At 38.5% G+C, this 13,552-nt stretch overlaps 1 protein-coding gene across 1 annotated transcript in view; it reads right to left on the bottom strand.

Moving 5' to 3' along the window:
- Positions 1 to 11,721, bottom strand: part of LOC113226637 (kinesin-like protein KIN-4B) — a 29,377-nt gene extending 17,656 nt beyond the window's left edge. Inside the window, exons 1-4 of the mRNA XM_026459355.1 lie at positions 11,682 to 11,721; positions 11,511 to 11,589; positions 11,296 to 11,409; positions 10,316 to 10,503 (exon numbers count right to left, since the gene is read on the bottom strand). Coding sequence (XP_026315140.1) covers positions 10,316 to 10,503; positions 11,296 to 11,409; positions 11,511 to 11,573 — 365 coding nt within the window. The 5' untranslated portion in view covers positions 11,574 to 11,589; positions 11,682 to 11,721. The remainder of the gene's footprint in view (positions 1 to 10,315; positions 10,504 to 11,295; positions 11,410 to 11,510; positions 11,590 to 11,681) is intronic.
- Positions 11,722 to 13,552: the final 1,831 nt, after the last annotated feature.

Here is a 13,552-nt window from a genome sequence, read left to right as displayed (position 1 = left end):
ATATATATATATATATATATATATATATATATATATGTATATATATTCACGCCATGTTTACAGAGGTCATTCTATATCAAACACTGAATCCAAATCACTAAAAAAGTAGAACACGAAAAAAAATCTTAAATTTATACTTTTTATTTAATTGCGGTAAACCTACAGATTCGCGATGTTTTCACTCAAAGGTGACTGAACTTAAGCGGCGCGTGCGGACCGACAAAGGAGCCGAGCATGCTCAAGCTCGCGGCAGTGTCGGGTGATCAGTCGACTTGCAGGAAGACATTCGTCAGTACTTCGACAAGGAACCACGCGCAAGTACCCGAGATGCCGGCCGGCACTTTGGAGTGGACCATGTCACAGTCTGGCGACTATTAAAAAGAGAACAGCAACACCCATTCCATTTCCGTCGAGTGCATGATCTCCACCCGCAAGACAATGCATCCAGGATAAACTTTTGTCGCTGGCTTCTGGACCACCAACACTGCAACATTTTATGGACCGATGAATCACTATTCACAAGAGTAGGTGTTTATAACGTGCATAACGAGCGCTGGTGGACTCATCGTGAACACTATCCACACGTTACAAAAAGGGATTCCTTCCAAAGACGGTTCAGTCTTAACGTGTGGGCTGGGATAATTGGTCAACACATACTCGGTCCTTACTTCATCGAAGGCAATCTCACCAGCGCCACTTACTTAGAATTATTGCAGCAAGTTGTCCAGGAGATGCTGGATGACGTGCCACTGATCTTTCACCGGAACCTGTATTACCAGCAAGACGGTGCTCCTCCGCACTATGGACGGCAAGTGACTATTTGAATAACGTGTTTGTTACCCAGTGGGTGGGGCGTGGCGGACCAGTACCCTGGCCACCACGGTCTCCGGACCTAACCCCAATGGACTTTTACTTGTGGGGTGATGTAAAACGATTAGTTTACACGGAAGAAATCACGAGTGTCGAAGAATTGCGCGCAAAAATCGTCTCTGCTTTCGAACATGTGAAATCCAATGTGCTAGTGCTAAGAAAATTAAAACGAAACTCTCGACGACGTGCGAATCTTTGCATAGCCAGTGGGGGAGGACACTTCGAACAATACCTTCGTGTAACCTAAAGATTGTAAGTACAAAATCTAAATTCCATAATTCACTTTTTATAATTTTATTTAAAAAACCGACTTCAAATCGTAAACTGTAACAAATTTAATAAAACTGGATTCATCCCCTAATTTGTCACCCTTAGAGGTAGAATATTTTCTTCAAATTCAAATGGGACCTTTACTGAGGTACCTCATTTCCAACAAAAAAAACCATCGAAATTGGTTCACAAATGGAGGAGTAATCGCGTAACAAACACACAAAAAAATCAGTCGAATTGAGAACCTCCTTCTTTTTTGAAGTCGGTTGAACATTAATAACAAACATTTTCACAAATCTTATTGAAAGATTTTACGTGTCAGTCGTCGGGGACATTGCCCCGTGCGGTGTGTATACGCTTTGCGGAAAATTATGCATAACTTTAATAGATACAATTAGCCGGATCATTGATTTTTAGACAATTTAGCATTATTTCTATTTTAAATTCCTTAAATATGGCGAGGATGCAAATCAACACATTGTATATATATACACAAGACTGATAGAATAGAACGCATACTTCCCGATATGGTGGAAAAAAGATATTTATACCATTGTACGTGGATATATTCCATAACAAATTTAAAAGTCTCCTATCACGGAAACTATTAGAGATAGGTAAGAGGTGCTCGAAGGAATGTCATAGAGATTAATAGTGGTCAACTGCCTGGGTTAAAAAAAAAACAAGATGGCGAATTCAAAATGACGGCCGAAGAAAAACTTTCTTTTGATGCGGCTGAAAATTGGTATGCGGAGGAGTCCTTAACCATAATTTGGGGTCAAAAGATCTTTTCAACACATTTGCTCGTAACGGGCTTCTTATTGTATCGCTTTTAGGCTCATAAACCTAGCTATTGAACACGCGTTTGTAATTATATTACAAAACGTGTGTGTAATAAGTATAGGCTTAACCGGATTAAGATGTATCTCACAACAAGGCCTATGTATTAAAACTATGCATTCTTAAATTATCCGGGTTATGTCTTTGAAATTAACTTGGTCTATTAAAAAAACAGCTCTAACCTACATATTATAAGATTCAAATTACACTGACAGTAATCCCAAACAAACAGGGTCACAGTTTTTTTTTTATTTCTGTTTAATACGGTTGTGTAGTCTTACCTTACAAATAATATTTTTATTAATAAATTTATATTTCTTATTTGATGTGATAAATATAGAAAAACATACACAATATACACCTATAAAACTTTAATTGAATAAAATTACTTATTTTGGATAATATTTTACACGAATTTGAGTGAAATAAGGACATATTTATATTATTTCGCATTGGCTGTTTAGGAATTTCACCTAAGTCTCATTATTGCCGAAGCACCTGCGCGCGCATATCCGCGCCGCGGCGCCAGGCGCAGAAAAAATAACTCTGCGCGCCAATTTCCATTGATACGTTCGAAACATTTATATACGCTGTGTGTTAGATAATTACCTAGGTGTTTAAAATGTCCTGCTCAAGCACGGAAGAAAACATTTTGATGGATTTAACACCGCCCGAAATCCTCACAGAGGCACAAAACGCAAGTGACAGTTTATTACCTTCGAAATCCAGAGAAAAATACATGGCTGCATATGAAACTTTTATACAATGGAAAACCAACAAAAAAGCGTCTTCGTTTTCGTTTACATTAACGTGAGCTTAATATAGTATTCAGTGTATCTGTATAATTAATGCCAAATAAAGCTATTTTTCATTTCCATTTTACTCAAGTTTGTTTCATTTTCCTCGCAAATGTGTTGAAAAACGTCGTATGAAACACGTGTGCTTTGATCATTACACTCTCGGCTTTCTTATCGCGCTCGCCTGCGGCTCGCGCGAGTAATAACGCCTCGTGTGTAATGACCAACTTAGCACACTTGTATCATAATGTACTATTTCGCCATTTCTTAATATGGCTGTCATATAGGCGCTTTTTTCGTCAAGATTGGCTGCCGAAACGGACTTCCTCTGATTCGGCTGAAAATTGGGATGCGGAGGCCTCTAGAAGTGCCGGATAATAATTTGTGGTCAAAATTGATTTTTCGCCATTTTCAAATATGGCCGCCTTAGAAGCGTTCATTGGCGGCAGAAAAAAAAATGCTCTGATCCCTTTGAAAATTGGCATGTGTGGGTTTCTAGGAGTGCTTGATAATAATTTGTGATCAAAAATGGTTTTATCACCTTTTTTAATATGGCCGCCATTCAACAACTGATAAAAATTAGCTTTAATTCAACTGAAAATCGATATGTGGGGATCTCTATAGGTGTTTGATAATAATTTGCGGTCGAAATTTATTTTTCGCCTTTTTTCACTATGGCTGCCATACAAACTTTTTAGCGGCAGATAAAAATTTGCTCTAATTCGATTGAAAATGGATATGTCGGGATCTCTATTTCTATCTCAATTAGCGGTCAAAATTTCTTTTTCGCCATTTTTCAATATGGCTGCCATACAAACTTTTTTGGTCGTAGATTTTTTTTTCCTAATTTAACTGAAAATGGCATGGCTTCAAATCATAATTTCATAAGAAAAAACTTGCTTTGCTTGGTTTGTAAATTGGCACGAAAAGATTTCTAAGATTGTTTGATAAAAATTTGTGGTAAAAAACATATTTTTGCAATTTTTAAATATGGCCGCCACTAAAGAGTTATTTCAATTTTTTAAAAACAAAGTGAAGTGCCGAGGCTGCAGACCGAGGTCCGCGGAGAGCGAAGCCCGAAGCATATGCACGCTATCGCGATGGAGATAATATACGGAGGCGTAATAGATTACGAGTATAAGATCTCACAATTGTAAAAATGTAAGGCATACTTCCCGAAGTAGTGGAAATGAGATACTTATTCTAGCGTTGTATATCGATCGTCTCTCTGTTAGATTCCATTTTCTTGAAAGCTATGCCAAAGAGAAGTATTTAGGGGGAAAAAATGCCAAACTGCTGCCGAATTTCCTGTACTATGAATATCGAAACAACGAAACAACCCAGAATACTCAGACCAAAACTAACTTAGAAATTTAATGCTCGTTTCTTAAATTGGCCCAAATCGGAAATCGAACTCCTCATCAAGCGCCCGTAGTACTAACTGCTGTGCCATCGAGGAGCTTGAGCACACCCCGTAAATTGAACCCGACCTCGTGCCGCAGGTCTAATCTATATCTATAAAAATGTTCGAAATAAACCCGCAGTTGGTTTTTTAAAATATTGTTGTAAATAAAAATTTACGATATCTAAGAGTACATAGATCATTGTCAAAAGATTGTCAAGATGCCATTTCACTAGAGTACTTTAGAGATAGACGGTGCTAGAAATACTTTTTAGTTTAAAAATTTGTCTGATTACTGAAAAATATTTTTTACATGTACACTTGTTTCCTTTACTAAGTATACTAACCCTCTTAACACATAAGTAGTTAATAAAACGATGCCTTTAAGATTGTGATTCCATTGTTACGGATTATGCGTAGGTACCTGGCATTATTCCTTAAGTCAAATATGGAATAATGCCAATTTTACGATTTTTTTATTTACGTACAAAGAGAGATTATTGTTGTGTACTCAAATGTTATTTCGAGTGAAATTGTACTGACATAAAGACTGAGCTACCTATATTATGTATAACAAACTCCAAAATAATGTAGGTCGATGAATATAAAAAATATAATAAAAACACGTAATTATTATCCCCTTTTATATAGCATAGATACTCAGTCATGGGTTAAGAACTCATACTCATACATATAGGACAAACTCATACATTTTAAAACTGCTAATTTGAAAGCTATGAAAATGAAGAAAGGTACAATTTTCAACAAACAACATCACAAGTGTTATTTTTAGATTAACAGGGGCCTAAGTACAAAATTGCCGTTCGAATTATTTCAGAAAAAACATTAAATTAAATCAAAATATGCATCAACACACTTCTACCATCTTCCTGGAAGCTCATTTAGTCATTTGTGGGAACCGGATATCTAAGTATCTATTTTGGTCGCCAGTTACTGGCGTATGTGTATGTGTATGTGTGTATGTGCTCTGACGTTGTCAGACAGAACAGTGAAGATCAATTTATTAGCCGTTGTTGTTTCTCTAGGAGACTTATTTTTATTTTTATTTTATTTTATTTATTTGGGAAACATACAGCGTCATATTATACATTTCATTAATAACACATATAAAACAAACACTGGCCAAAACAGTTTCCACTACTGTTTAAACCAAGTTACGTTAGATAGACACTGAACATACGTAAAATAAGGTAGCAACCAACAAAATAATTACCTCCAAGCAACAAATTGTAGGTAATTTTTAATTATAATTTTAAGTTTAATGAATATCATGATGTGAATTACCATGACATTCAACCACTTTATCAGAAAACTCTCCACCAGTTCGCTATAATAAAGAATACAAAGACCGAACACTAAGAAAAATTGCCTCGATTGGATAATTACGTTAATAAGATCTTTTAAGACTTTTTTTAAGACTTTTTTCTTAAGACTTTTTTATAATATCAAGTGACGGGACGAACAAGTCGTGCGCCTGATGGTAAGCGACACGCCTGTCCATAACAATTGCAGTGCCACTCAGAGATTTAAATCGTAAAGATCTGAGGGGCACTACCACTGCGCCCGTCACCCTGAGACATAAGTTGACCAGACCCAGTACCTGTCATTTCACCCGCGCCCTTACCCTTCAAAACTGGAACTCAGTAATGCTGACTTTACTGCTTGGCGGCAGAAATAGGTAAGGTGGCAATACTTCCCTGGACGAACTCTTTCACAAGGAGCTATACTGCTACTAAAACTTTTAAATATTTGGCCATTGTATACAACATCCAAGTGCTTTTTAATTTTGTTTTAAAAAGTCACAATTACAACAATATTTACTAACTTAATATTATATTCAATTGCCCGCTTTATATTTTTTTTCTTTTTTATAATAATAGGTGCTGCGCATTTGACCTCCATCTCACCTGATGGAAAGTGACGATGACGTCGGCGATGGAGCATGCACACCTAAATAATGCCTATTCACTCTCGCCTTGAAAAGGTCCAAGTTATAACGTACAGGGAACAAGTCTGCAAGCAGCGAATTCCACTCCATGGCCGTTCGCCATATAAATGTGGAAGCGTAACGCTTCGTGCGAATCTTTGGAATATCCACAACATAGAGGTGGAACCCAAGCCTACGGCTAGGTCCCCCGATGATGGAAAGGGGAAGGCGGAATTAAATCGTGTAATTCCATCGCACACTCTCCGTGATATATCCTATAAATACCGATAAGCAGACAACTTTACGGCAGTGTTCAAGGCTCTGCAGCTTCGCCTCCACTAATTCCGAGTCACCTGTAAGGCTCTTGCCACGGTTGTCAATTGAATCCAAAGTGGCCAGTTGATATGTCGCAGAGCCATCCCAAAGGTGGCAACAGTACTCCATGCACGATCGGATTTGTGCTTGGTACAGCTGAAGCAATTGTCCCGGTGTAAAGTAACGCCTCACCCTGGAAAGGATCCCAAGCTTCCTTGCTGCATTTTTGGCCATGAATTCAATGTATCTGCTGAAGTTCAAATTGGACGACAGGTCCATTCCAAGTAGCTGGAGACAATCGGCTATCGGTATGGATGTACCACGTAAAGTCGAAGTCCGCTCAAAAGGACTCCGTTTTGTGGAGAATAGACACGCCTGCGTTTCGGTAGCGTTAAAGTTGACAAGATTGGCATTGCCCCAATCGGAGACTGCCTGGAAGGTCAAATCTAAATGGCTAACCATGGACTCTCGACAAGACTGGATTTCCTCTCCACTGACCTTTGCATTGGTCAAGCATCTATCTACAACTGTGCTGTCATCAGCATACGCAAAGGTACCTGGAATTAACATATCATTGATATGCAGCAGAAAGAGAGTTGCAGACAGTACGGAAACCTGAGGAACTCATCTATCGCCATATGTTCGGAAGAGTAGCCGTCTAAGACCACTCGAATCGAACGTTCACTCAAGAAATCCGAGATCCAATTGCAAAGGTCAGTTGGGAAACCCATAAGAGAGAAGCTTACTTAAAAGGCTTGCGTGCCAGACCCTGTCAAAGGCTTTAGAAATGTCCAAAGACACTGCAAGTGCTTCGCCTTGCTTTTCTATAGCCCCGCTCCATATGTGACAGGCATACACAAGAAGATCCCCAGTAAATCGCCCTTGTCGGAATCCGTACTGGCGATCACTGAGGAGGTCGTTGTCTTCAAGGTACGATAGGAGACGGTTGTAGAGTACACGTTCCATAGTCTTGCAGAGTATGGAAGTGACAGAGATAGGTCTATAGTTGACAGGATCAGCTCTGCTTCCCTATTTAGGCACAGGTTGCCCGTTTGCAAGCTTCCACTGCACCAGTCTCAAGTGAGAGGCGGTACAGGCGTGTGAGAACAGGAGACAACTAACACAGTTAATTTCGTAACGTCATTTATGTAATTTCAGTTTGTTAAGAAAAGCTCTATGTAGGTCTAAGTGTCGATGGGAACAGTAACGCACTCGTATTATAGAAGAACAGCAATTGCTTACTTCTTGGACCTTGACAATAATGTACCCACCATTATCCCAAAGTTACCAAAAACGAATGGCAATTTCATGGTACCTATATCTGCTAATACAAGTCATAAGCAAAATGAAGCCGACGTTTGAGCAGGTTTCTTTGAGACAGAAATGCGGCTACACCTGATAAAAATAGTGATGTACTTTTAAGTCAACGTACTTATTCATGCGAACAGCTAGGTAGTTCAAAAATATTTGGCATCATTTTTTTTTTCTTATATTTCCTGGCACTATGGCGTCCAACCTTTGGCCATATGCAATTTCGATTGAGTTGCCAATTTTTGATAATTCTTCCAATATTTTCTTCCTTCTTGAGACTTCAGAATCATTGTCATCGCAGTTATTGTTGTGGAACTTTGGCATCATTGACGAGTAGCATCTCCTACTTTTTTCTTTTATAACTGTGACTGTTTCATTGACTATCCTGTATTTTTTTCCATCCTGTAAGGACTGTTTACATTTTATGAGTCCACTATAAAGTGCTATCCGCTAAGAAAATCTGAAAGGACAACATTTTGTCTTTGGCTCTTTAGTTGCTACACATATTATGTCGTTGATTCGATTAATTTATTTTTATTAAAAAAAATTTTAAAATAATTTAAATTGTCCTTTTTCGTTATTAGTTACTGGTACTCGTAAGAAAAGAACAGAACATAATTAACATGGTTTTACTAATTTTTGTTAGGATGTCATTTTTGTTTCGTGAAGCTTTTTGTTTTTGTCTCTGTCATTCATTCGAAAGGAATAGCCTTACAGATTGAGACAAAAACTTTACGATTTCAAGTAGGTATGGTTTAAATACCTTTAATATTTAAAAAAATTAAACTCAGTTTTGTGTAACACCATGTAAGTTTTCACATGTACAACATGCAGATATTAGTAAAGATAACGACTGATCGACGGAACGGGCTCGCGTGTCAAGCTGGCCTTGGGTCGTGCCCCATCGTCATTCAAACTTAATCGTACGCCGCCGCCACAATAAAAGATATTATCCAAGCGTTGATAAATATTGCTTTATAAACTTTAAGAGCCTATAAAAACTTGTTCCTCTTACAATAAGATTACTTCGACATATTTTTAACTATTAATATTGAAAAGTTGTGAAACTTTTCTGAGAGCAAAAAGTTTTTGTTTCATTTATGCAAGAACTGGATAAAATGGCTATAAACATATTAGGTATTCACTATTAAAATTTGATTGTTCGTATACGAGCTGCACAATGACTGCATTGCAACGGCAAAACAGTTGTTAGGGTATAGTAGATTACCGCTACTGCAAGGCGATTGTATGCCAAATGCACGCAGTCGGTAACAGCCCACAATTTGAATTTAGTGCCTAGTGTGATTACATCCTAAGACTATAAAAAAAATACCAGTTAACAAATAATATATTTTGTTTTTAGTCTATTCAAACTCGCAAACAGAAAGACTGTCCACCTAATAGACAACGGTTCGCGTCGCCAATGCATATTTGTGACACTGTATTCTTAACATTGCAGGTGAGCGGCGTAATCCAAGCGTGTAATATTATATTTCAAGCTTCTTGTACCTGCCCTGGCTCTCCTCACAGCCGATATTGTTTTTTTTATAATACCAAGTGACGGGACGAACAAGTCGTGGGCCTGGTGATAAATAACAGGCCTATCCATAGCAGTTGCAGTGTTACTTAAAGTTTCAAATCGCAAGGGTCTGAGAAGCACTGCCACTTTGCACGTAACCCTGAGACATAAGTTGATAAGCTCCATGTGCCTGTATTTTCACCCTTCAAAACCGGAACGAAGTAATACCACACTATTCTTCTTGCGGTCAGAAATAGGTAAGGTGGCAGTATTTTCGTAGACGAATTCTTTCACTCTACTGCTGCTTAAACTGCCGCGTTACTAAAGGTATAAATAAGGCAGAGGTATCACACACTACCACCAGTAAAATATGTGTTTTATTTATAATATCAGTACACATACATTTTTGTACCGAATGCTTGCCATAAAAATATGTATTTATTATTTATATATACAAAGTATGTTACTTAACTACTTTTTCAATAGGAAATAAATATTATCAAAAAATATCAGCATTTCAAAATTGGAAAGAAAAAACTTTTTTCTTTCGAATTTTAAATTGTTTTGGTCTTAAATCTGTCTGTTGTGTACAGCTACACACTTTTTTTTGTCATAATAAAGCATCGCGTGCGACCGACTCGATCTATAGCTCCTTCACACGGAATGCAATAAGACAATGAAAATGAAACAATTTATACGAAATTTCAATTTATGCAAACGCTAGGGAGGTTTATTCGTCAAAGTGGAGACTCCAAAGTTAAATTGATTCGTACTGAGTCGTAAACATGTTGAATAGTTTCAATCGGAAATTCGTCAAGTGGATCACATGCTAAATAAAGTCTAGAAACAGCCATAAAAATAATTCAAGAAAAGTATGTTGAATGTGTATTTTATATTGGTATCACATACTGACGTCATCAGTATTTCACACAAAACCTTAAAAATTCCTGATAATACCAATGAAAAGATATAAGTGAGCATTAGCATTCGAAGCGTCTGTGATATTCACTCTGTCCTTAATATTATTTTAATGTTTCCCGTACCTGATAGTTATGTCCAAAGGATGCCCCAAAGCCAACTCCCTGCAGAGTCTAGGTACCAACCCAGGTTCAGCATCAGTGCCCATCATGGTGTGCGTCTTTCCCGTAGCGCTCTGCCCATACGCCAGCACACACGCTGATGACCCCCGGGTTACACTGGCCACCACCTCGCGCCCAATAGTTTCAAACACCTGCATTCACCTCAATAAAATATACCCACTTCTTCTTTTTAACAAGTCGATGGTGTCTGTGTGATCTGTGGCGTCGTAAAGGTTCAAATGTACACGTGACCTAATATCTATTAGGGACTCTTGAAACAGCGTTTTAAGTGTGTCATATTCTCTGGGACAACGCTCTAGAGAATTGCAGCTATTGCCAATGTCACTCTACTTTGAAAAGTTATCCCTGCGTCTGACCAAACTGGGTACACAGTCTTGAGGCTGAGACTTTTTTTAATAATATCAAGTGACGGGACGAACAAGTCGAGCACTGATGGTAAGCTACAGCTACACGCCTGTCCATAACAGTTGCAGTGCCACTCAGAGCTTTAAATCGCTAAGATCTGAGGGGCACTACCACAGCGCCCGTCACCCTGAGACATAAGTGGACAAGTCCCATATGCCTGCAATTACACCAGCACCCTTACCCGTAATGCTGACATTACTGCGTGGCAACAGAAATAGGTACGATGGCAGTACTTCCCTGGACGAACTCTTTCACAAGGAGCTCTACTGCTACTACTCTACTACGACTTCCAGAAGATAAATAAAATGTAATATTAAACTTAGTGAAAATAGTACTCCTCTATATTAGTAATATGTAAGGTTCCCTGAAAGAAATGGCTACATAGCAACAAGGTCGCCTGTAGCACATTAATTTACTATTTCTATGCTTACGTTTCAGTTTTCTGCTGCCACTATAATTTTATGTACAATAAAGAATATTTAATTAATGCATTGATTAAGATTCGAAACACAACAGACCTTCTCCTGAGAAGCGTACGACGGTTCAGTAGACTGACAAGCGCTGTCGAAAGTGTAGTCGGCATTGTAACGACGCACACGCTCGCGGCTGTCTCCAGCGCCTGACGCACTAACCTGCGCAATTGTTATTTATTAAGAGTTGAATGATACGAAACCACCACAGTGGTTAAGTTTGGTGCAAACGTGTGTGCTACTAATATTATAATTCAACTTACTTTTACATTAGTGATGGTAACCGTATGATCATCGATAACATCAACAACGGAGACTCGATCCATCTCTGATTTAAGTTCCCTGAAATCCGATTTATTAAATTATTCATTAAACCTCGAAACCTACTCTTAGCACACTAAAAAACTATCGTTAAAACGAGGTCAAGAATATACCTTTCAGTAAACGGCCGCACTCTAATTGCTAATTTAACGTTGGACATTTTCTGGTCTTAACACAGTACAACTCACCACAAACTAAACCAGTGTGCGGACACACAGGATCGACTGCACGTCTGTGCATTTTGGTCAGGCTGAGTTATTTTAAACCGGGGTCACGACTTCCTGCAACGTTTATAGATAGTTTTGGGATTAAAAATAACCTTAATGGGCGGTGTTCACATAATACAATGCAATCTTAGAATAGTGTATCCATAAAATCCGATGTTAAGTTCGTTCATTAGGAGATATCTAAATGGTAAATTGGTAGATAGGCCCACGTAAAACGTCTTTTTTTATTTGGTATAGAACATTATTAGACATGACTATTCTAAAAACAATGTGTCTAGGATTCACGTCGAAATTACTATCTAAGATAGGCAAAATAGGCGCCTTGACGTCGAGTTGCGGACACTAGCCTTACACCAAGTACCAAGTAGTACTATCTAAGATTTACATCAAATTATAATAATAATAACGCACACACTCAACATAGCCCCGCACTAGGGAAACCCTGTGTCGCGGGTGCCATGGACACACACATAGACAACCACAAATTACACCCAAACCCACGAGAGAAATAAATGTAGGCCATACACATATTTCTCCCGGCCTGGGAATCGAACCCAAGACCTCTGCATGGCAGTCCGGCGTGGTAACCGTTCGGCCACGGAGGCAGTGGCAAATGCTCTGAATGTTTTTCAAAATTATTGTATTATGCGTTCTTTAGTGGTTTTCGGTATTGGACTCTGTGTGAATATACATAGGTTATATTATAACACTTTCATCTAAGGCAGCCACTTGGCAGCCTTATAATTTAGAACATAAAAAAATAATTAATAAAATTCTTAACTCTCAAAAATGTTTAAACCTCTTCAAAATGAGTAATTTAAGAGTATTAATTTTAGCCGCGTCTAGGATATTCACGGCACGCGAATGTTTATCGCAAAGTAACGCTGCGTCTAAATAGGTTTAGATTGATGCAATGTCAAAATAACTATTCTACGTGGACGATACGCTACGAATGCAATTTTAAGCACCACTGTCACACACACATTCAAAAGAGTTCTTAGCGGTTTCCAAATGTATATCCAAATTATTGGATCATGTTAGTAGTAGAGCTAACTAATTAAAATTATCGAGTTCTTAGGTTTTCGCGATTGTTACACATAGGAAATGAAACTATTTTTCCCAGATTTAAATCGCGTATATTTGTTTTTTCAAACAAATCGACGTTTCGCCAGTTAGCTACCATGGGCAAATCTTTGTTTCAGAGAGCATGGTGTCTGCGACAGTAATCATCTGGCAGGGGAACTTCAGCATATAAAGCAAGTCCTACATGCGAATAAGTTGAAGATTCCACGCCAGTGCCGCAGGCCCCGTGTCAAACCACCAACAGTCGAGCGAAGACCTGCCATCTTACCTTACGTGAGAGGTGTTACAGACAAGATCGGAAGAGTCCTCAGGCGTGCATCTATCAAGACCTATTTCAAGCCCCTGAGGAAGATTTCTCAGTTCCTGAGACCCGTGAAATGTAACATCCCCTTACAGGATGCAGGAGTTTACAAGCTTGACTGTGAGTACGGTCTCTCTTATATTGGACAAACAAAGCGAAGTATTTGTACCCGCGTCAAAGAATATACAGCTGATGTCAGACACCGTTGCGTAAACAAGTCTGCAGTCTGCGAGCATGTCATGGATAAACCTACACATTCAATGAAGTTTGACAAACCCCAGGTCCTTGCAAAAGAAGTCCGTTATCTATCCAGGATGCTGCGAGTGGCCATTGAAATTAAAAAATATCCTAATTTCAACAGGGAGGATGGTTT

Source organism: Hyposmocoma kahamanoa, unplaced genomic scaffold, assembly GCF_003589595.1.
Source record: "Hyposmocoma kahamanoa isolate Upper Pololo Valley unplaced genomic scaffold, ASM358959v1 192, whole genome shotgun sequence".
Taxonomy (NCBI): domain Eukaryota; kingdom Metazoa; phylum Arthropoda; class Insecta; order Lepidoptera; family Cosmopterigidae; genus Hyposmocoma; species Hyposmocoma kahamanoa.
This window is presented reverse-complemented; position numbering and strand designations above follow the sequence as displayed.